The 24,610-nt window shown below is 39.4% G+C and overlaps 1 protein-coding gene across 5 annotated transcripts in view; it reads right to left on the bottom strand.

The window, feature by feature from the left end:
- Positions 1–24,610, bottom strand: part of plcb1 (phospholipase C beta 1) — a 1,044,484-nt gene that overhangs the window by 229,562 nt on the left and 790,312 nt on the right. For all 5 annotated transcript variants that reach the window (XM_069932441.1, XM_069932442.1, XM_069932443.1 and 2 more), the window contains exons 10-12: positions 19,304–19,450; positions 15,006–15,163; positions 12,135–12,217 (exon numbers count right to left, since the gene is read on the bottom strand). In XM_069932441.1, coding sequence (XP_069788542.1) covers positions 12,135–12,217; positions 15,006–15,163; positions 19,304–19,450 — 388 coding nt within the window. The remainder of the gene's footprint in view (positions 1–12,134; positions 12,218–15,005; positions 15,164–19,303; positions 19,451–24,610) is intronic.

Genomic DNA, 24,610 nt, shown 5'->3' with positions numbered 1-24,610 from the left:
TTGCAGAATACATGAGGACCACAGGTATCCACCATCATAAAGTAACTCCGAAATGGCTGCAAGCCAACGGGGAAGTAGAGAGACAAAATCAATCCATTGAAAAACGATTGAGGATTGCACACGCAGAAGGACAGAACTGGAGAGAAGCATTGCTATCTTATGTGGCTGTCTATCGAGCAACGCCTCATGCAACCACTGGAAAAAGTCCTGCAGAAGCATTTTTTGGGAGAAAAATCCGCACCAAAATGCCAGAAATAAAGGAAATCCGAGACGATCAGGAGATGAGGGACCACGATGCTGAAAAGAAAGGTGCAGCAAAGCTGTACACAGATTCGAAACGTGGAGCCAAGTACTCAGACATCATCCCAGGAGATAATGTTCTAGTGAAGCATGAAACTGGTGGTAAGCTAGACACACCTGATTACCATCAACCCTGTACTGTCGTATCCAGAAGTGGCAGTATGGTGACAGTCAAGTCTCCGACTGGAGTCCTGTATAAGAGAAATGTATCAGGTGTAAACAGGTACCAGTCCAGAGATACATCGAGCGAAGAGGTTGAAAGGCCAATACGAGATGCTGAAACTGAGAGACCTGATGATGTTCCAGAGGCAGTTACCAGCACTCCTGATGAAGTGACTAGAGCGCCAGAAACACTCGAAGCCGTGGCGAGCAGTATTTCCGACGCTGAGAGTGAACAACCGAGAAGCGACGACAATATCACAGGCAGGTCGAAACGAAACCGGAAAGTGCCCAAATGATACGAAGACTTTGTGCCATAGTTTCAATAAGAACTTTGGGACAGTATTTTAATCTTATATCATAAAGTGCATGTATGAGTGCTGTAGGAAGTAAATTTTATGTAGTTGAGTTATAGTATTACCATTAGTTACGATGTTTGTAAGTTTCCGAGAGATATTGGTAAGTGAAGGTAAAGTTTATTTCTGATTAAAGGAGGGATGTCATGATTATGAATATGTATGAGATATACCAGAAGTCACGTGGTATGAGGGAGAGATAAGAACACAAGCAGGAGAACAAAGGAAACGGGAGAATAAAAAGACACTAAGAAGTTTACCTGATAAACTTGTGTTTAATGTTTTATTAACTTCACATTTCGGGCCACAAATGTGTCAAGGCCTACCTTGAGAAAGGATCCTGGAGCTGTCCACAAGGGAGAGAGGCCAGAAGCCGGGGAGACCTCGGACACTGCTACACAAGGTCTCCTCTGACAATGGCCACCGACATCGAGTGAAGAAGTGACTGCGCATGCACAACTCTTCATGCATGCGCAGAGAACATCATAAAATGGAGGAAATTTTTAAAAGATACAAGTTCTCACAGCTCCAGTGATCGAGAAGAGGACCTGGAAAAGCAAAGGAAAGATCAAGATAAAAAAGCAGAGAAAGGTACAGAAGCTTGTTTATCTTCTGGAGAAATGAAGCAGTTTTTAGATTCTTTTCAACAATCTATGGAAGTGTTAACTGATGAAGTGCGGAAGAATGGTGACAAGATAGAAAGATTAATACAACAAGTTGACACAAAATTTGAAATAGTGGATGGGAAAATTAAAGGAAATTAATTTGAGATTCAAAATATTAAAGACCAAATGAAGAAAGTGCAAGCAGAAGCTGCTGCCAAGAACCATCAGTTAATGCAAAAAATAGACATTTTGGAAAATGTTAGTAGACAGAATAATATGATGATTGTTGGACTTAAAGGTGATGAAGGTCAAGATTTGAAAAAAAAAGTTTTGCAATGATGGATACCAGAATCTTTGGGTCAGGCTGAATTTCAAGGAGATTTGGAGATAGAGCAAGCCCATAGGGCACTGAGACCTAAATCTCAGCCTGAACGAAGGTCCCGTCCAATACTTGTCAGGTTCCTTTGATATGAAGTTGGCAGAAAAACAAGCTAAAGAAAAACAATCACCTTTGATTTATAATGGAAATAAGATTTTCTTTCATCCAGATATAAGTTTTGATTTATTAAAAAAGAGAAAAGAGTTTAATCCAGTTAAAGATGTATTATGGAAAAAAGGCTATGCCTTTGTTTTGAGATATCCAGCTGCATTGGAAGTATTTGTCCCAGAGCCTAATGAAGCAAAGTTAGATGTCGATTCATTGCCTGATAAAGAACAACAGGTGGTTGCTGATACTTGATTTAATTACATAACTGAAAGAATTTTATTGTAACTGAAATTACATTGTGTTTTGAGAGTTTAAAGGGGAGGAAGGTTTAACCTATAATGCACGTGATCTACTATATTTTGGTAAGATCAATGGATTATTAGATTTATTGGACAAACTATAATAAGGGATGGTATGTATATTGAGTGAGTTAGTGGGGAATATGATGCAGACCACTGCGGAATCATGGGCACAAATGTGATATTTTTTGCATCCTATATAGATCATAAGATTAGAGGCTTTTTACCATCACTCGCCTCTAGGATTTTTCTTCACTTTCTTATTTTCATTCATTTTTTTGTTCAATGCCTGGATTGCTTCTCAATGTAGTACGTTATACAAAGAGTATTGTGGTGAGCGGGGAGAGGGGTGGGGGATGCGGGATGGACATATTTTTTAATATTGGTGTTTAATGGCAGGGAAATGGACTTTTATTAGTATTAATATTAATGGAATTCAGAAGCTGATATGAAAAAAATTAAAGTGGATGTCACTTATTTACAAGAAACTCATTTAATGGAAATAGAATATGCAACATTTTAATGATGCTAATAAATAAAAGTTTACCAATTAATATATTGGACATATTTATTAATAAAGTGGAAAGATATGTGATGGTAAATTGTAAAATTTATTCAGAATATTGTATATTGATGAATATATATGCACCAAATATAGATGATGGAAAATTTTTACAAGATGTTTTTATGCAATTAGCCAATGCAAAGGGGAAAATTACCATGGGAGGAGGTTTTAATTTTACTTTTGATTTGAAGTTGGATAGATCAGGTGGAATTATGGTTAAAAACAAGGTAGTTAAAACTGTGATGAATTTTATGTATGAAATTAAACTTGTTAATAGTTGGAGGAAGATGTATCCTGGTACTAGGGACTACTTGTTTTATTCTTTTAGACATGACACATTCACATAAAGATATGTTTTTAACCTCCTCTCAATTATAAGCAAGAGTTCAAAAGATTGAATATCAAGCAAGGATATTGACTGATCATTCACCTTTAGTTATGACAATTGTATTGGAAGAAGACCAAAATATAGGTTATAGATGGAGGTTTAATACTGCATTGTTAAAAAGGCAAGATATTTGTGAATTTTTAAGACAGCAGATACATTTTTTTTTAAGACACTAATGAAAACTCTGTAACCAATAAATTTATGGTTTAGGACTCTATGGAGACTTATTTAAGAGGATAAATAATATGTTATACAGCTAAGATTTTTAAAAAAGAACATACATTTGAACTTAACTATTTGGAAAAATAAATAGCAAAGTTGGAAAAAGAATTACAGAATCAAGTGAATGATGAGAAATGAAGAATATTAGAATTTAAAAAAATGAAATAGAAAAATTTAAAGTGGAGAGATATAAGGAGAACTTGACAAAAATATTACGAGTTGGAGTTAGAGCCCATAAAGTTTTAGCATGGCAATTGAAGTCAGAGCAATTATTGAGAATAATAATAGCCATAAAAGAGGAATCAGGTCATCTTACATAAATTATAGTGTTTAATGACGTTTTTATGAAATTATATCGATCAGAATCTTTGAAGGATGGAGATCAAGTAGATGAATACTTATCACAATTATACTTCCAGATTTAAATATTGAGGAAAAGATTGAATTAACAAATTATTTTACTGTTACAGAATTATATGAAATATTGATGTCTTTACCAAATAATAAGGCTCCAAGAGAAGATGGTTTCTCTCCAAAGTTTTACAAAGAATTTAAAGAGTTATTCATCCCTATATTTATGGGATCCTTAGATCAAATGAACGACTCTTGTGATTTACCAGAGTCGTTTAAAATAGCATTAATAAGTTATTCCAAAAAAAAAGGAAGGATCCTTTGCTTCCATCTTCTTATAGATCAATACCATTATTGAATACTGATTATAAAAGTGTCTAAATTAATAGCTAATAGATTAGATAAATATTTTCCTAAATTTATATATATATATATATATATATATATATATGGACCAAACTGGTTTTATTAGGAATGGAAAATCAGCTGATAATATTTAAATGTTTTTAAGTTTATTAAATATAGCTCAAAAAAGAAAAATACCTTCAGTAGCTTTGGCTTCGGATGCAGAAAAAAAATTTGACAGATTAGAATGGGACTATTTATTTAAAGTATTGAAGATTTTTGCAATTCTAATAAATTTTATAAATTGGATAAGGGCATGATATAATCACCCAAAGGCTAAAGTAGTTACAAATATCAAAAGATTATTTTATTGGAAAGATTGTTCAGACAGGTTGTTCATTATCACCTTTTTTAACTGTGTTGCCTATAGAACCTTTAGCAGATAAATGATAAAGAACATAAAATTAGTCTTTTTGCACATGTAATATTATATCTTACAAACCCTGAAATTTCATTAAAAAAAGTAAATGTTCGATTGGTAAAGTATAGGTTAATATCAGGTTATAAAATGAAGTGATGCCATTGATCGAGATTGATTATTACTCAAGCTAAGAAAATGACAAAATTTAAATGGCAGAAGAAGGTGATTGAATATTTATGTATCAATAATGATAATAATTTAAATAATTTATTTAAATTAAATTATATACCTTTATTGAAGAAAATTAAAGAAGATTTAATGAGGTGGAAGGATTTACCAATTTCTTTAATAGGAAGGATAAACTGTGTGAAAATAAATACTTTTCCTAGAATACAATACCTATTCCAATCATTACCAATTTTTGTACCAAAATGTTTTTTCAAGATTTAATTAAAAATGTAAGAAAATTTATTTGGAGAGACATAATGCCTAGGATGGCTTTGCAAAAATTAACATGGAAATGTGATGGGGGGGGGGGTAGTGACTATGACTGCCTAATTTTAAAGACTATTATAAAACAGTTCAACTTAGATTTTTGTCTTCATGTTATCTGATTGTTGAAAAGACAGCGTGGGCACAAATTGAAATGAGTAAAATACGGGACAATAATTCTGAACACATTTTGTGCTGATGGCATGAAGAACTGTTTTAAGGGAAATTTCCCTTTTATTTCCTTTCTTTTTGGGGGAGGGAGGGAGAGGTACGGGGAGAAAATATAAAATTATGTATTCTTTTTGCATCATTTTTAAAATTCTGTATGATTATGGATTATGACTGTATTTGTTATTGACGCAAATTAAAAATATAATTTTCAAAAAAAAAAAGGAAAGAGGTATAGATGCCACAAAACTCCCACCACCAGGTTCAGGAACAGCTGCTACCCCTCCTCCATCAGACCCCTCAACAAGAAACTCAATCAGGGACATATTTAAGGATTCTTACTTGTGCACATTATTGAGTTTCTTTTTTATTCTGTCTGTATTGCACAGACAATTTGTTCTGTGACAGATTATGTTATATTTTATATTGTAAATAGATATGTTTTAAAGGAGATAAATTTGGGAGGATTTTGGTGTAGGTCACATACAAACATTTCAAAACAGATCTCATTTAAAATACTGGAGCTCTGCTCAAGTCTGATAAGCCCAGCTCTGAGTGCCTTTGTAAACACTTTGGAGAATGCCCAAGAGATCATTAATGGATTGTTGTTTTGAAAAGCAACAGATGAAAGAACACAGAGGATTAGGTTTGGAGTTACAGGCTGTCTGAATGCAGTTTACTCTTCTAAGAGGACTATGTGGTTTTGCAAGCAGAGAGAGTCAAACAGGGCTTTTCTCTGAGAGGGAAAGAGAGAAATCAGTTCTACAGCTGAACAGCAGCTGCTGGGACTGGAACAGGACAATCTGGCAAGCTTGTAGAAAAACCCCATTTTGAAGACGGGTTGTGAGTTCTTAGTTCAGTCTGGTCAAAGCCCTTGTGATCCATACAAGAAGAGAGGATTGGCTGCATAATGTTTCACTTGAAATAAGAGAAACAAAAAGAAACTGTGGTGACCTGAAAGAAAGGAGTTATCATCTGGAGAACCCTGAGGGGGAAAAATTCTTTGGCAAGCCACTGACATGGCTAATTAGAAGGAATCAGTTGTGGATGTCCAGCAAACAACAAATCTCTCTCTGAAAACCGACAAGAATTTTCCTGAGCGGTAACCATTTACCTTTCAAGCACCAAAGCCTGGTGAACTTCATAAATGTTAAATTCTGTGTACAGTATAAGAATTGCCTGCAACCAGTAAACTTGGAGGATTGAGAAGTGAGATTAGACTGTGAATCAAAGAACTTTTCTAAACTTACTCATACTTTAAATACTCGTACACTTAGAATTAGAAGGGGGTTAAGTTAAGTATGTTAATAGTAATAAGCTAGAGTGTGATTCTGTTTACAAGTTTAAAGATTATTAAAAGCAACTTTTGTTTAAGTAACCATTTGTCTTGAATATTTGTTGCTACTGGGTTTTGGGGTCCTCTGGGCTCGTAATAGTTCAGTTCTTTGTTTAGGCTGTGTACAGTTTTGTTTGCACTACCAATTAATGGTAATTTTGCTACGCCCACAGAAAAAAAAGAATCTCAGGGTTGTATGTGATGTCATATCTGTAGTATGGCAATAAATTTGAAAAACTACTTAGATTTTGATGTGCTTTCTTCACAGTTGCCTCAATGAGCTGGCTTCAGGAGAGATCTTCTGAAATGTAAACTCCCATGAACTTAAAGTGTGACAGAGTATATAGATTTGTTTTTGGGAGATAAATTGGGAAAGGTTTATTAGAGTAGGTTACATAAAAACACTAAAACAGATCTTATTTGAAATACTGGAGCTCTGCTAATGCTAGACATATCGGCTCCACAGCTTTTGCAAGAGCTTTGAAGAGTGCTGAAGAGCCTTCACTAATGGATTGTTGATTACAAAAGACAACAGATGAAAAATCATGTTGGAGCCGCAGATTGTCTGGAAGAGAACTTATTGTTCTAAGAGGGTCATGTGGTTTTGCAAGCAGAGAGAGTCAAACAGGCTTTCTCTCAGAGGGAGAGAGAGGTATACACAGAGATTACTTCTACAGTGTTCCAGTCAGCAACAACAGCTGGGACTGGAACAGGGCAAGTTGGCAACCTTTGGAAAGGCCCATTTGGAAGACAGCCTGGTCAAAGCCCTTGAGGTTCATGCAAAAGGAGAGGACTAGCTGTCTAATGTTTCATTTGGAATAAGTGAAACAAAAAGGAATTCTGTGGTGACCTGAAAGAAAGAGGTTATCATCTGGAGAACCCTGAAGGGGCAAGTTTCGTCAGCAAAACACTGAGGTGGCTGATGGAAGTACATCAGTTGTGGATGTCCTGGGACAACAAATCTCTCTCTGAAAACTGACAAGAACCTTCCCAAGCAGTAACTATTTACCTTTCAAGCACCAAAGCCTGGTGAACTTTATAAATGTTAAATTCTGTGCACAGTATAAGAATTGCCTGCAACCAGTGAACTTGGAGGAATGAAAAGTGAGACTGGATGTGAACCAAATAACTTTTCTCAACTTGCACATACATTACACACACCCAACATTGTCAGGGAAATAAAACACTCAGATATTGACTACACTCCAAGCTTCCAAATGAGATAGATGCGGCAGGGTCCCTTCTGTCATTTAAGAAAAGGTTGGATGTGTACATGGAGATGAGGGGTTTGGAGGGTTATTGGCAGAGAGCGGGAGGTTTGAGCTAGTGGTGCTGTTCTAGTGAACCGGTGCAGTCTCGAAAGGCCAATATGGCCTGTTTCCACTCCGCAAATGGTTATATGGTTATATGGTTACATGTGCTTAGAATTAGAAGGTTTTATTCAATATTTTCATTTGTGGTGAGTTGATCTGGCTCTCTTTTCTTTCTATGATTATGTATGATAATTGGGCTGTAAGATGAGATCGGAGTGATCGCCGTGGTTTAGCTATATCTGTAGGTTTTTTTTTGTTTTTTTTAAATTCAGATTTGTTTTTACTTCTTTTTTGGGTTTTTTTTTCTCTTTTTTCATATATTGTTATTAATTATATCTTTTTTTTTTAGAGATAGTTCACACCCTAAACTGATCAAAATTTTTTTTTATGATATATTTTTATTCTGTAATATTATTGTTTAATATCTCTGTATTAATTCATTACTTACTATGTATTTTTTTATATCTCTTTGAACTGTATGTGTTTATAAATTATAATAATAATAAAAAGATTGAAAAAGAAAATAAATAAATAAATAAATAGAGAAATAGATAAATAAATAAATAAATAGAATTAGAAGGTGGTTAGGTTAGGTTAGTTAAGTTAAAGTGTGATTCTGTTTTCATGTTTAAAGATAATTAAAAACAACTTTTGTTTAAGTAACCATTTGTCTTGGTGAATATCTATTGCTGCTGAGTTTTGGGTCCTCTGGGCTCATAACATTTTATGGGGGCCCATCCTTTTGGATTGAAATTTGTTTTTTTTGATTTATTAGTTAATTGTTTTTTTTTTCAAGCTAATTTAAAGTGTGTGTGGAAAAACAGCAGCAGGATGTTGATACATTTTTGTCACAAGCAACACCTACAGAGCTGCAGTGCAAGAGAAAAGAGGAACTGATGGTTATTTCTAAGGCATTAAAGCTGACTGAAGTCGAGCATTGGATGAGGAAAGTACAAATACAGAGGATTATAGTGAAATATTAAATAGGTGAGGGAAAATTTGTTGAGAAAGACTTAGAAAATTTTCCAGAGGATAGATCTGTTGAGTTGCAATTGGAGAAATTGAGGGTAGAAGAAAGAGGAGAAAAAAGGAGGGTGGAAGAGGAGAAAGAAGCAGAATTTTGAGTTGCAGAGACAACAATATGAGGCATACCAAGCTGAAGAACAAAATGGCCTCTTCTGCTCCAAAGTGTATTAAAGGGAAAAGCACAAATTGCATACTCTAGTTTGACTGCAGAGCAAATGGAAAATTAAGATACTGTTAAACAAAGCTTATGAGTTGGTTCCAGAAGCATACAGAAAAAATTTAGGAGTTTGGTGAAAGCTTGGAATCAATCTTATATGGATTTTACTCTGAAAAAATCTGTACGTTTTGACCGTTGGTGCACCTCAAAAGGAATAAATAATGATTTTGATAGATTGAGAGAATTGATATTAATTGAGGAAATTAAAAGGTGTGTTCCAAATGAGGTTAAATTATACCTGGATGAGAGAGATGTGGGGACGTGGTGGCAAATGGCTAGATAAGCGGACAAATTTGCCCGAATTCACAAAAATACATTTCAGAATAGGAAGCCTTTTCAGAGAGTTAATGTGGAACATATTAATAAGCCTGTTCAGAAGGTTAATGTGGAGCAGATTAATAAGCCTGTTCAGAAGGTTAATGTGGAGCAGACTAGCAAACCGAAAATTAAGTCTGGAGAGAATGTTAAGAGAAAAATATGAAGGTGGGAAAGGACAGAACTTAAGGCTGGAGCTGAGGAGTGGGTTGTATTATAGACTGCCCAAAAGTCAACAAGAATTGGAGGAGCAAATCTGTAGAGATAGCAGACAGCTGAAGGAAGCACAAGGTTGTGATAGTGGGAATTTTAACTTTCCAAATATTGACTGGGATTCCCGTACTGTAAATGCGCTGGATGACTTGGAGATTGTTAAATGGGTTCAGGGAAGCTTTGTAAATCAATATATAGAGGTACCAACTAGAAAAAATGCAATACTGAATGTCATAATCAGGGAATGAGACAGGGCAGATGACAGAAGTATGAGTAGGGGAACAGTTTGGGTCCAGTGATCATAATGCCATTAATTTCAAGTTAATTATGGAGAAGGATAGATCTAGGCCTTGGGTTGAGATTCTAAATTGAAAATTTCCTCAATTTTGAGGAAATGAGAAAGGATCTAGAATGTGTGGATTGGGATAAGTTGTTTGCAAGGTAACTGGAAGACATTCAATGGTAAAATTTTGAAGGTTTAGAGTTTGCATATTCCTGTCAGGAATAAAAGCAAAGTTAGCAGGCAGAGGGAACCATGTTTTTCAAGGGATTTGGAAGAAGAGAGAGATTAGCAGGCATTGGCAACACCGAGCAAATGAGGTTCTTGAGGAGTATTAAAAAATGCAATAAAAACTTCAAGAAATAAATAATGAAGGCTAAAAGAAGACATGAGGTTGTTTTGGCAGACAATATGACAAAATCCTAAGGGTTTCTACAGGTATATTAAGAACAAAAGGATAGAATGAGTGTGGTGGTGGAGGATTGGAGGGTTAAAAAGGCTCCGTGTAACCCTGGAAATGATAGACCGATGAGCCTGACTTAAATAGTAGATAAATTATTGGAAGGTGTTCTAAGAGATCAGATATACACATATCTGGATTGTCAGGGACTGATTAGAGATAGTCAACATGGTTTTGTGTGTGGCATGTTTAACCAATCTTATAGAATTTATCGAGGAGGTTACCCAGAAAGTTGATGATGGAAAGGTTGTGGATGTTGTCTACATGGACTTTAGTAAGGTCCTTAACAAGGTCCCACATGGGAGGATAGTCAGGAACGTTCAGACGCTAGGCATTCATGGTGAAGCCGTAAATTGGATTAGAAGCCAGAGAGTAGTGATAGATGATTGCTTCTCAGACTGGAGGCCTGTGACTAGTGATGTACCTCAGGGATCAGTGCTGGGACTATTATTGTTTATCATCTATTTCAATGATCTGGATCAGTGGTTCCCAACTTTCTTCTTCCCACTCACATACCACTTTAAGTATTCTCTATGCCATCAGTGCTTTGTGATAAGTAAGGGATTGGTTAAGGTGATATGTGAGTGGGAACGGAAGGTTGAGAACCACTGCTCTAGACCCAATTGTTACTGAAATATTTTGCTTGAGAAAAATTATCATTGGCCCATTTCCTTTGGAGTTATGAAACCATGCACATAACAAGTCAATTAGACACAATTAAAACAGTGGTTTTCAAATTCATTTCTTTCTACCCACATCCCACCTTAAGCAATCCCTTAAAGCTCCTATGGCATCGGGAATATTTAAAGTGGTATGTGAGTTGGGAGAAAAAGGTTGGGAACCACTGATCTGGATGATAATGTGGTGAATTGGATCATCGTTTGCAGATGACTCTAAGATTGGAGGTATTGTGATCAGCGACAGCTTTCAAAGCTTGCAGAGGGATCTAAACCAGCTGTAAAAATGGGCTGCAAAATGGCAGAATGGATTTTAATGCAGACAGATGTGAGATGTTTCGTTTTGGAAGAACAAATCAAGAAAGGACATAACATGGTAAATGGTCGGGCACTAATGAGTGCCTGAAAGTGGAATCACTGGTAGATAAGGTTGTAAAAAGAGCTTTTGCCATATTGGCCTTCATAAATCAAAGTATTGTGTATTGGAGTTGAGATGTCATGGTAAAGTTGTATACAGCATTGTTGAGGCCAAATTTGAGTATTGTGTGCAGTTTTGGTCACTTAACTACAGGAACAATATAAACAAGATAGAAATAGTGCAGAAAAGATTTACTAGGATGTTGCCTGGACTTCAAGAACAGAGTTACAGGGAAAGGTTAAACAGGTTAGAACTTTATTGCCTCGAGGGAAGAAGAATGAGGGGAGATTTGACAGAGGTATTTAAAGTTGTGACAATATTGACAGATTAAATATATGTGGGGCTTTTTCCACTAAGGGTAGGTGAGATACAAACCAGAGGACATAGGTTAAGGGTGAAAAGGGAAAAGTTTAAGGGGGAACATTATGGGGAGCCTCTTCACACAGAGAATAGTGGGAGTGTGGAACAAGTTGCCAGCTGAAGTGGTGAATGCAGGTTCAATTTTAACATTTAAGAATTTGGACAGGTACATGGGTGGAGTGGTATGGAGGGCTATGGAGTGGGTGCAGGTCAGTGGAACTAGGCAGATAAATGGTTCAGCACAGATGAGAGAAGGGGGCTGTTTCTATGCTGAAATGTTCTATGTTTCTATGACCTGGGAATTCTGTCAGGGAGAATTTCCACAACTTGAGTGGCCATATTTGGTGCTGTCTCTACTTACGAGTCAACGTGGTTTTCGAAAGAAAGAATCACTGGATAAGGAGATGTCTTGAAAGCACATTCAGCAATTGCTTCAATTACTTCCTGGAAGAGAAGAACACAAAATAATTTATTTGCTGCAATCTGCCAAGATAATTTAATTCTCCATCCTATCTGCAACTTTTCAGTAACCATAGTGACTTCAGTGCCCTACAGACCTTCTATACCTCTTAAGGCACTTTTACACAGCCGCTGAAGGGCAGCAAATTCCATCTTGTAATTTTTCCACTCGTACCCCTTCATATTTTTACTGAGCAGCTGCAGTGTAAATTGACTGCAGCCACTCTGCGAGAAACAGAACGAAAGAATATGACATTTGCCCTCTGACAAACTCCGCAGCTCAGGAAGGCTGTGTAAAAGTGCCCCTGTGTAAACGACCATATCGGGACACACCAGGAGTATGCTAATTTTTTTTCGGAATAATTCCAAAGTTTCTGCGTAAAAATGCCATTAGTGGCACCTTGATGCACAAAGTAACCCCCCTCCCCCTCCTTTGTTTGTTGTGGAAAACTGTAATCCTCTCCTTTGGGAGCACAAAGAACATTCACATTGTTACTTTATTTAACCATATAACCACTTACAGCACAGAACAGGCCAGTTCGGCCCTACTAGTCCATGCCATAGCAAATCCCCACCCTCCTAGTCCCACTGACCAGCACCTGGTCCATACCCCTCTAGTCCCCTCCTATCCATGTAACGATCCAGTCTTTCCTTAAATGTAACCAATGATCCCGCCTCGACCACGTCTGCCGGAAGCTCATTCCACATCCCCACCACCCTCTGCGTAAAGAAATTTCCCCTCATGTTCCCCTTATAATTTTCCCCCTTCAATCTTAAACCATGTCCTCCAGTTTGAATCTCCCCCTTTCTTAATTGAAAAAGCCTATCCACATTTACTCTGTCTGTCCCTTTTAAAATCTTAAACACCTCTATCAAGTCCCCTCTCAATCTTCTACGGTCCAGAGAAAAAAGCCCCAGTCTGCACAACCTTTCCCTGTAACTCAGACCCTGAAATCCTGTCAACATTCTCGTGAACCTTCTCTGCACTCTCTCTATTTTGTTTATAACCACAACTTTGCACTAAATTTATATGCTTCATTATCAATTATTAAAAATTGTGAGGGAAGAAACACATTTCAAATTAAACGGAGGACATCACACATGAAGCATTTTCGACCTGTTCTATTCAGCTGTTCAGCATATATAAATAATTCATCCAGTGAGCATGGAAGTTCGAAAAAGACAAATTAAGAACATTCTAGACTTCCTCACTTGCAACTGTGTGTTTGATTCTCACGAAAGTTAGGAAATTGTGCACAATTTTACTATCAAGTTAATGATCTGTTTTATAAATGCAGAACATGATTATGGCCTGGAGTGTCTCGGGTAATCCTGGAGGCAGATTTGATGCCAGCATTCAGATAAGGAAGGTATTTGTAGGAATAAGGGGAGAAAGTGGGGCTAGCTGGATTGTTTCTGCATTGTCTGGTAGAAACTGCCAGTCATTTGCAGAATGCCCCCTCTCCCCTTCCATGTGATAACAATCTGTCATTAGGGTGCTCTCAGACAAAACCCTAGATTTTGTTAAAAACACAGCGCACTTACTCTTGTACATTGGTGTAGTGAGGAGAATTTTAACAGACTGCATGGTGTGAACAAGGATCAGTGGATCTGCTGAAGTGCACTGCAACAGGATGAAGCTTCTCACCAATTCAAGGCTGTTCTGTGACGGTTTCCAGTAGCCTGGGGGCTTTTGCCGTCACTTTGGGAGGTAATTGTCGAAGAGGAGAACAACCTATCACTCACCAACCTGGTTTTAGATGGTAATATATGGCTTGCCCTCCAAGCCAGGAAGTGGAAATAAAAATATTTAATTCAGGAAAACATTCGGCCTTCAGGCCCAATGAGTTTCACTTCATCTCTGTATCTCAGCAGCAACTCTGATACCTCGATTCGAACAGCATCCAAAGTTTGATTAATTCCTCGAAGTCAAATATACTTACGGAACATATACATATCTTTGGAGTGAGCATGTGCAACATGTTTAACTTGCTGGGTTATTATGCTTTGAAAACAATCACACAACGAGCAGTCATTTCATATACTGATGATCCCTTTAAACCCAGAGGATTAACAAAGCTCTACTGCACTGGGGGGGCAGGTGATGCCTGGGCCTGATGTTCCGCTCACCACGGGAAAATGCATGCGTAATGCATCGCCTCTCTTTTCTTGGTGTAGTGATCACCACATGGCCAGTCCCTGGCTTGCCAGGGAGGAGGTCACTACAAATGGCCTCTCTTTCATGACTGCATCAGTAACAATACCTTCTCGTTGGTGTCCCCCGTTTTCACTGACTTTGCTACATCATGGCATGACTGAGTGTCCAATGGTATAAATGAACGAGTAGGCTGGGCTCATTAGCCTTGGTTGGCAGCCAGCCTAAGAGAAGGACAACTCTGATTTCAAACCTGGGCAGGTGGGGCTTGTTAGCCTTGTCAGGCCATTCATCTAGGGGAAGGACACTCTGATATAACACCTATGACCCAAGGACCTTGCTGTCACCATTAAGCTTGCAGATAAACCCTGTGTAAAGGGTGGGCCAGTATTGCACACACTTCACTTCACCTAAAATATCCATTGTGCAGGCTCCAACGACATGCCCACGTCTTGGTCTGTCCTGCATTGGCCTGCAGCAGACATGGACAGCCCCCTTCCTAAATCTTTATTTGTGAAGCCAGGCTATGGACTGCAATGAAAAGCTCTTTCCAGGCGCAAGGTTAAACACCACAACATGGATCACTTTCCAGAAGGGAAGGGAAGGGAAGGAAATCACCTTGAAGCAGATTTCGGTCGTCATTGTGAATCCATGAGTGATGACTGGTTCCTCTTCAGTTGATCGGCCCTTCCAGCAGTCCAACTCTACACATCGGCACCCCGCCAGGAGGACCTGGCGGTACATTTCCACAGAAGAGTTCCCAGCCAGCTGTCCAGCTGTGATAACATAACCAAAAGTAGAGAGTAGTGACACTTTGATGGGGAAGTTTGTCTGGCCTTTGATATCTCCTCCAACCACAAATACCATATAATTAAATTAATAAATTTAGAGCCAGAAATAAAATGTAATGAAAAGAAAAATCACTGAAAATATCTGCAACGACACAACATTTGATGCTTTTGAGAGTAGCCCATTAGATCTTCCAATTGTCCTGGTAAATGGTTACAATGTATAAAAAGTGACATTTCAGTGAGAAATGATGTGAAATCTATTCTGAATCTTCGGGAGCAGAAGTTATTTTGGTCACTCGTCAGACATCTGCTAGATTTCAGAGGGCCAAAATTAATGCCAAGAAGTGTTTTCTCCAGCAACAAATTAATTGAACGGATGGGTCTGGAGTGATAGGGTGAGGAACAGGGATGTCCACTTAAGATGCAGTGTTTCCGAAAAAACTCTGGGAGAATGCTCATTGTTGTTGCATGGGATAGTAAGAGAACTGTTTCTTATAAGGAGCGCAGTCCCCAGACCAAATCAAATTATGGTCATCAACAAGATCACACATCAATAATCAGGTAGGTTATTCCTGAGAATCTTTAGCTGTAGTTTAGCAGCGGTAAACAAGAGAGACTCCAGATGTTGGATAACATGAGTAACATTCTTGATGCTGTAGGAACTCAACGGGTCAGGCAGCATCTGTGGAACGCAGAGTGACAGTCAAAAGCTTCAGGCAAGAACCCTTCATCAGGAATAGCAAGAAATGGGCAAGCCACCAAATCAAAGTGTGTGGGAGGGGAGCGAGAGGAGGGGAGGCTGACAGATTGGAGGGTAAGAAATGGGAGATGATGGAGGAAAGAGGCTGAAGGCTGTGATGACTTACAGGTCAACATTTACTAATTATATGGGATTAATAAATAAATCCTTGACCCAATTACCAAAATGTTTTCAATGGTCTGGAATGGAGGCCCCCCCCCCGACAATGTTGAGGAGGACATGAGTTTTAAGTGATACTCAATTGGAGGGAATTCTCTCACTTGGGAGTCAACTAGAGCCACATTGTATGGGGTGCTTCTTTTGATGGCTGCAAAAAGTCTGCTGGTTGCCACCTGGCACTCTGGACCTCCTCCCTGGCACTGATGAGGACATCCAGATCTCTCCTCCTCCATTTAAGGACTCTCTTCTTCTCCCCCGCATCCTCTCTTTCCTCAATAGCAGCCCCTGTGCATATTGCTGCTCCTGTGCCCCTGAGTCCAAAGGGTAGAGCCCTCTGTACACAGTGGAGTGCTGAAAGCTCCACCAAGCTAAGAGCAGATCTGTTGGGAACCTATAGGTTTCTTTGTTGGATGTAAAATGGACAATACTCTTCCAATTAGGCCATTTCAGTATTTGTTTTCAGATCACCTACATGCTTTGAACACTCCAGAAGTTCTTTTCTTAACTTTCAATTCCAGTGCAGGAATGTCCTACTTTGGAGAAATTGAACATAGACTGGATGATTGCTTTGTGGAGCTCTGACTTCACTCTATAGGAGTAATCCCAGACTCTGCTTATTCACCATTATTGTTCAGACTCAATACTCAACTCTTCAACTTTAATTTGGTCATCCATAAGAAATTAAATACTTATCTCAGAACATAAGAAATAGGATCAGGAGTTAGCCACCTGGCCCATTGAACCTGCACCAAGGTCATGGCTGAACTGGCCACAGACTCATCTCCTGCCTTTTCTCCATAAATCTTCATTCCCCTACTTTATAAAAATCTATGTGCATTTTAAATATATTTATGAGGCAATCTCTACTGCTTCCCTGGGGAAGGAATTACACAGATTCACTACTCTCTGGAGGGAAAAAAAATCCTCCTCATCTCTGACCTAAACCTCCTCCCTCTGATCTGGAGGCTATAGTCTCTGTCCCAAAGTTCTAAACACAGAACATAAAAACATAGAATGTAGGAGCAGGAGAAAGTCATTCAGCCCTTCAAGTTTGCACCATCATTCATTTCAGTCATGGTGGACCATGTGACCTCTGTATCCTGTTCCCTCCTTCTCTCCATACCTCCTGAATCCTTTATCCACAAGGGCCACATCCAATTCCCTTTTGAATATTGCCAATGAACCTACCTCAACAACTTTACTTGGCTGGGACTTCCACATATTCACAAGTGCCTGAGTGAAGAAGTTTCTCATCTCAGTCCCAAATAGCTGACCCCTTTATCCTTAGACTGAGGCCAAGAACTAAAAATGTCTGCCTGTTATCATGCTTGCTCAGATTTTCTGGTTGCCCAGGAAGGCTTGCTGGGCATGCACTCAGCCTCAGCACGTTCCACACAGATAAATAAAACTAATGTACCCCTTAACCAATTTGGATTTACCCTATCAGCGATATTACCTTTGTTTTACGCCTCCTTCCCTACCTTCTTTCCAACATCAAATTCACTTAAGTTTGTCTCACTCCCAGTGCTGAACCATAAATATTAATTGTTTCTCCCTTCCCAGGTGCAGCCTGACCCTGCTGATCTTTAAAAAAAACATTTTCTCTGATTGATGCTGAGGTTGGATTGGAGATTTTTTTAAAACGTTCAAGTGCTCTACTGATATTCTAGAGATCTGGACTAAAGATTTGGTAACACAAATTAAAATTCCACCACGGAAACTGGGAGTGACCCATATCTTGAGGAAGGGCTCAGGCCTGAAACATTGGAAATAACGCATTACCTCCTATGGACCGGTTGTGTTCCTCCAGCATTTCTGTTTTTATAAACCAGAACTCTACCTTCCTTCAAATGTAGCCCCTCCTTTCCTTCATCCTCCAGCATGGTTTTAGGCCCAATATTCTGATATTTGCCACATCCCCCTCTCCCTGCACTCCGAAATGTCTCTCGAATTCTTGAAATCCTCACTGAGATCTACCTTCTTTACTGAGTTTTCAATCGTTCCCCCTTGATATTTATCTTCTTTTGCTCATTGCTAGCACCCTCTCCCTTGGTTGGAGGTTTGTAGGTTCAAGTCCTGCTTCAATGACTTGAATACATAATCTGGACAAAGCTCCTTGTGAGGCGGTGTTTGGTTGCTGGATGTGACATTAAATAATGGTTCCAATGGAGATAAGACTTACCAGCCCATAATTCTGAACATGGAGTGAAATACAGAAGCCTGCAGATGCTGTGATTGCAGTAAAAACTCACAAAAATGCTGGAGGAACTCAGCCGGTCTTGCAGTGGCCATGGAAGGTCAAGATAAATGACCAGCATTTTGGGCCTGAGCCCCTCTTCAAGATGAAACCAAAATGCAGGCAGGAACCTGAATAAAGACTGGGGAGAGAAAGGAGAAAGAATGGGAGGGGGAGGAGACCAGACCAAAAGACAAAAGGTTTGATATGATAAGTGAAAAGATGAAGATTGATAATGGCTCTGGGAAAGGAGACCGAGCGAAAAGGAAAGAGAGAGAGGGACCGAAGTTGAAGAAAGGAGTCGGGGGAAACAAAGATAGTGGGGGAGGGGTGTTAACTGACACCAGAGAAGACATTTTTTTTTGCAATCTGGTTGGAGGGGGCCCAGACAGAAGATGAGGTATTGTTCCTCCAATTTGCATGTGGTCTTAGTTTGGCAGTGCATGAGAGCATGGACAGACATGTTGGCAAGGGAATGGGGAATTGAAATGGGTGGCTACTGGGAGATCCACACTATTGCAGCGGAAAGAGGTGAGGTGCTTAACGAAGAGATCTCTCAGTCTGCATCTAGTCTCTCTGATGTTGAGGAAACATTTACAGGGAAGTTTTGAGGTAGTGTAAAATGTTTGATATTTGGTCATTACTGTGAAGTTTGAACACCTTTGGGCTCTCCCTGAATGGATTGGGTGCTCTGCTGGAACTCACAGGCATGGTAAGGTGGGGGGGGGGGGGGGGCTTTATAACGGCTTCCAGCCTGAAACTATAACTCCCAAGGATGCTGCACGGCCTGCTGAGTTCCTCCAGCACCTAGTTTCTTGCTCGAGATGCCAGTGTCTGCAATCTCTCTTGTGTCTCCAGCTTCTCTGCTTTGCCATATAGCAATGAATGTGCAACCTGAAGGAAAGTCAGGCTGAGGAGACATTTACCTGTGATGTGAATGACAGCACGATGTGCAGCCCCATCATCTTACCTGTGAGGTAGGTATTATGTGAGGAGTTGATGAAATAATGGGATAAAGGTTGAGTCATATCTTCACTCAGATCCAGTTTCTCGAGTGGAATCACACCATTCTCATCCCCACTCAAATATCTCTTGAAACCATCAATGGAAATCTGACCTGATAACAGAAAATGGAAAACAAAGTGGGCTTAATTTTGAAGAAAAATAAAATCAAAATGCACATTTTCACAAATGAAAGTGAATTCTGTCTTTTTTGGAGCAATAAAACCAAGTATATTCAAACGCTGGCAATTTCATCCAAAAGGAAGGGAAGTTACTGGAGAAAATGCTGAGGGACTGGATTTGTGATGACTTGGAATGACAGCATCTAATCAGAGACAGCCAGTGTGGATTTGTCCTGGGCATATTTTGTCTGAGGAGGTAACTAAGTGTATTGATGTGAGTAGTGCTGTAGATGCATCTAAAGAGATCCAGGTCAACTTGGCAAAATGGATCCAAAATTAGCTTGGCAAAAGGAGATCGAGGGTGATAACGGAAGGTTGTTTTAGTGATAGGATGGTGTTCCACAGGGATCACTGCTGGGATCTTTGGGTGTTGGAGGCTTGATCAGTTGATCAGATTGGCAGAGGCATGGATAATATGGAGGGCAGTTTTAGGCTACAGAATGATCTCAATATGTTGCTAAATGGCAAGTGGAGCTCAATCCAGATAAATGTGAGGAGGATCATTTTGGAGTACGACTAAGACTAGGAAATATACCATGAATGGGAGCGTCTTTGGGAGCATAATGAGCCGTGGGACCTTGTACCAGTCTAGAGGCTATTGAAAGTGGCATTGTTAAGTAGAATCCCTAGTTAGTAAGTTAGACTGTATAAAATACTGGCCTTCATTAGTCAGGGCATTGAATATAAAAACAAGGAGGTTATGCTTCAAGCCTGGCTCCAGACACAAACGGTTTTCTTTCTGCAATGTGGCAGGTAGCCATTTCTAACTGGAAGCCTGTCTGTGTGGCCTGATAGGAGCAGAGTAGTGTGGGCTCATTTTACAGGACAATAGGACTGAATCTAAAGACACAAAATTCTGAATCCTGCATTGGGAGATGTTGACTTGTTGATTGGGGCCGGTTTCACAGACAGGAGCTGGCCTTAATCTCTACAATTTAAACTAGGATATTAAGTAGTTTTCAGGAATGTGACTTTAATTTGGTTTAGTTAGTAGGAAACTATGGAATCCTGGAGTAAGGTAAGTAAGACTAAATTGGCCCTTTCAAGCTGCCGTGTAAAATGGAGTTAACAGGGCAATTTTCCCGCGGCACCTTGAAAGGATCTGATCCGGTCAGCATGGTTGTAAGCTAACCGAGTCCTTGATCTACCTCAGAGGTAGTCAGGGAACCCAGTTAAACTTACCCAGGTCGCGTCCACTGGCGGCATGAAAATGAAAATGGCCAACCTGGTTATTCGCGTGGCGTCAGCACATGCGCACTGGTGTCACAGAGAAACCCTTGGCTGAAGTGCCTGCTGCGATCAGGAGGAGAGAGGGGTTGCAGCCACAGGGCCCAGGATGGGTGTGGGAGGGGGGAGAGGCCACAATCAGGGAGAGTGAGGTCACTGCTGCAGTGTGGGAGGGGGGGGGGGGGTCGCTGAAATGGTTGAGGGGGAAGGTTCGCTGCCGAGGTGGTGGGGGGTGGGGGGGAAGAGGAGTCGCTGCTGCGGGTTGGGGGGGGGGCGGTGGAGGAAAGGGGAGAGTGGGATGCCGTGAACTGCCACTGCTGTGAACGCCACTCCGGTTCACGTGACAGCTCAACATTCACGTCAGCAGGAAGCACTTTGGCCGCAGTAATCACACCTGGATCCCAGGAGGGCTATGCGGGTGCTGATGGTTAAATGTGCCTAATGAGAATACCTGGGTTAAGCCTGATTAGGTTAAATATGCTGTTGGTCTAATGGTGCTCCTAAAAATACCCTGGAATGGAATAGAAAACACCATTAGTGGTGTTAATCTTGAGACAAAACAATGGCAGAGGCAAAAAAAATATGTTCAAGAACTTTAGTGAGTATGAAAAAATGCTTTCACACACCCATCCAGTTATTGAAACTAAAAACTGTACTACTTCTACTGGGCAAAAGAAAAAGAGTGGTTGGGCTGCAATTTGCAGTGAATTCAATGAAAATGTAACTGCAAGAGCTGTACAGGTGAGATATCTTCATTATTATCACTATTTCACATTTCTCATATTCATATTTTTGTTACATCACTTGTATTGAATGATATCTGCCTTTATAGACTCTGTGGAAGAACCATAAACTGGCTTTAAAGAGTTCAGAAGAGACTGATTTAATAATGGTGGTGGACCACCAAAAAAAGACAAGACTGATGAATTGAGCGACTTGTTGTCTGGAATAATAGAGCACCAGCAACCTCTTGATGGAATACCAGACGATGAGCATTGGACAGTTCAGATGAAGAACTGAACACAAATGGTAAATATACCAAAGAAAGTAAATTGGTTTCTTTCTTTGTTAAAAAATATTCCACTGTCTGTGTCTATCTTTATTCTTCTTTCATTCCAAGGGCCATACAAGCTTATTTGTGCTTCTAATGGTGTTCTTTTTCCAGAGGAAAGGAATTTAAACAGTTTGGAAGAACCAGTACACAGTCAGCGTGTAACCCCCTCCACCCATCATGTGCTATAACATCCCAGGGAGAAAATGCTGCCACCACCTTTCAGCAAAGAACAAAAGAAAAGACGACCATGCAAGAAAAGTTAGCCAGAGAATTTTGAGACTATAAAATGAAATATCTGAAGGAAGAACATGAAATGAAAATGAGAATTCTACAGGTTGAAGTGAACATGAAGTTGGAAGAGAGAGCTATGGTCCAAAAAAGATACAGTAATGAGACGATTGTAATTACCAGCCACGGTGAACAACGTGATAAGTTAAAAAAAATGTTTTGTCATTTGGATATTCACGAGTGTGTGTATTTTAATCATTACAAACTACATTTTAAACCAGCTTTGGTTTAGTCACTCATTTAATGAATATTCCATAATTAAATGCATCTCATCCAGTTGAAGTGCTGCAGTGTGAAAGCAACTGTGTGCTAGTCCTCATTGGTCATTGCCTCAGCCATGCACACATCTGCTACCTCAGGTAGTTGTGCAACACAGCTGTAGTAATGATCGCCTTGCAGCATGAAATGAAGTGTATTACGCAAACACTGGAATCGATTTTTTATATATATATTTTTTTCCCCATACTCCAAACATGCTTGATCATCCTTCTAGTGCGGACATGAGCTCTGTTGTATCTTTGCTGCTCAGCTGCTGTTGGATTATGTCGGGAGCAAATAAAATTTTACTCTGGCCATATCGACTGTCACCAAGTAGTAGTCCACTATGTTGTCCTGTCTGAAACTGAGCACACATGAAGAGTTGAGAAATATCCTTGAATCGTGAGTTGCACCTTTCCAATGGGCAACAGTGTTTGAAAATTCTAAATAAGGAGTGCATACACCCTGAACATTGATGGAAAACCAGTTCTTATGGTTCCTGTACTCCTCAGCGTCAGGAGTTGATGGACACTTGAGAGAACATAACGTCCATCTATACAGCCAATCTGTCCAGGGAAGTGTCCATATTCATAGAATTGGATTTTATAATTGGCTTGGCCAACAGCATCAGGAAACTTGATGTAAAGACTCCCCAGTTCACAAATGGCCCTGCAGACTTTGTGAACTATTCTACACCCAGTGGCTTCACTGGCACCACACAAATCACCAGTTTCACGATGAAAGATTCCAGATGCTAAAAACCTCAAAGTGATCAGAACTTGGAGAGAATTGGATAAAGGCTTTCCTCTTTGAGAGGGAGCAGAAAGTCTAGGTATAAACAAAGATATCTTCTCCAATGCATTTTCTTTATACATATGAAAGCGGTCTCGAAAAGTAATTTGATGGATTACTCCTATCCACAAGTACTCGTCTGGCTGGCCTCTGTGGTTTTCATTTAAATATTCCAAATACACCCTGCTCCCTCACAAACAGTACTAAGCAGAAGTTATACCTGCCTCTTTGAAGGATTAATGTAAGCTTCAATTTAGTCCTAGAATAGCTCCAGGCCTCCCTCTTGCAATCAGCTTTGATTAATCCAGAACAGGCTACATCTATGATTATTTTAAGGTAAGTCTGTGCAAGTTGCTTTGACTTAAGACAGCTCAAAAAGACATTTTAGTCTGGGATTAGGTTTAAGATCAATCTACGAAACCGGCCCCTTGTGTTGTAATTCAGTTCAGTGGATACATGATATGATGCAAAAAAAAACTGTTGAATAAACAGTCTAACAGAACATAAACTACCAAACAGATAAATTAACACTGAAAAGATATTTTAGCTGTCACAAAGACACAGAACATTACAGCACAGTACAATCTTTTTGGCCCACAATGTTATGCTGACCTATGTAAATCTACTCCTCAGCAATCTAATGCATCCCAACCTCACACCCACAACCGCCTATTATTCTTACATTAATGTGCTTCTATAAGTCTTTTAAATGCCCCCATTTTGCCTACTTCCACCACCACCCTCTGCAATGCATTCAGGGAACTAACTCCTCTCTGAGTGAAAAACATACCCCTGATATCTCCCCTAATCTTAAACAGATATCCTCTGGTACTGTATTTACATAAATGACCCAGGAAAAGGTACTGGGTCTCCATCTAATCAATGATCCTGATAATCCTATACCTCTATTCAGTCACCTTTCATCTTTCATCACTCCAAAGAGAAAACCTCTAGCTCTGTCATTCTTGCTTCATCAGACATGCCCTCCAATCCAAGCAACATCTTGGTAAATGTCCTTTGCTCCCTCCCAAAAGCATCTATATCCTTCCTGCAATGAGGCAACCAGAAGTTAATGCAATACTCCAAGTGTGGTTGAACCAGAGTAGAGAGCTGTAACATTACCTCACGACTCTTGAACTCAATCCCCCTTGTAATGAATGCCAGCATACTATACACATTCTTAACCACCCTATTTTGATGTTTCTTTTATTACAATAAATAAATGTGTTTTTTTTTTTAAAAACAACTAGATTTATTAACTAAGCAAACAGCACTAAGAACAGAACACACATAGGCAAGACCTCATGTGGAGGCTTCCATCTTGAATCCACCCAAGATGCAACAACATTTGCAAGATGCAACTTTTCTCAGATGCTACACCCTCCATCCCTGGATCTTCCTGGTGGTAGCACTCTATCACTACATCCCCTTTCCTTGAGATGCTTAATCAAACATACCACATTAATACTGTATT

Source organism: Narcine bancroftii, chromosome 4 (assembly GCF_036971445.1).
Source record: "Narcine bancroftii isolate sNarBan1 chromosome 4, sNarBan1.hap1, whole genome shotgun sequence".
Lineage (NCBI taxonomy): Eukaryota > Metazoa > Chordata > Chondrichthyes > Torpediniformes > Narcinidae > Narcine > Narcine bancroftii.
This window is presented reverse-complemented; position numbering and strand designations above follow the sequence as displayed.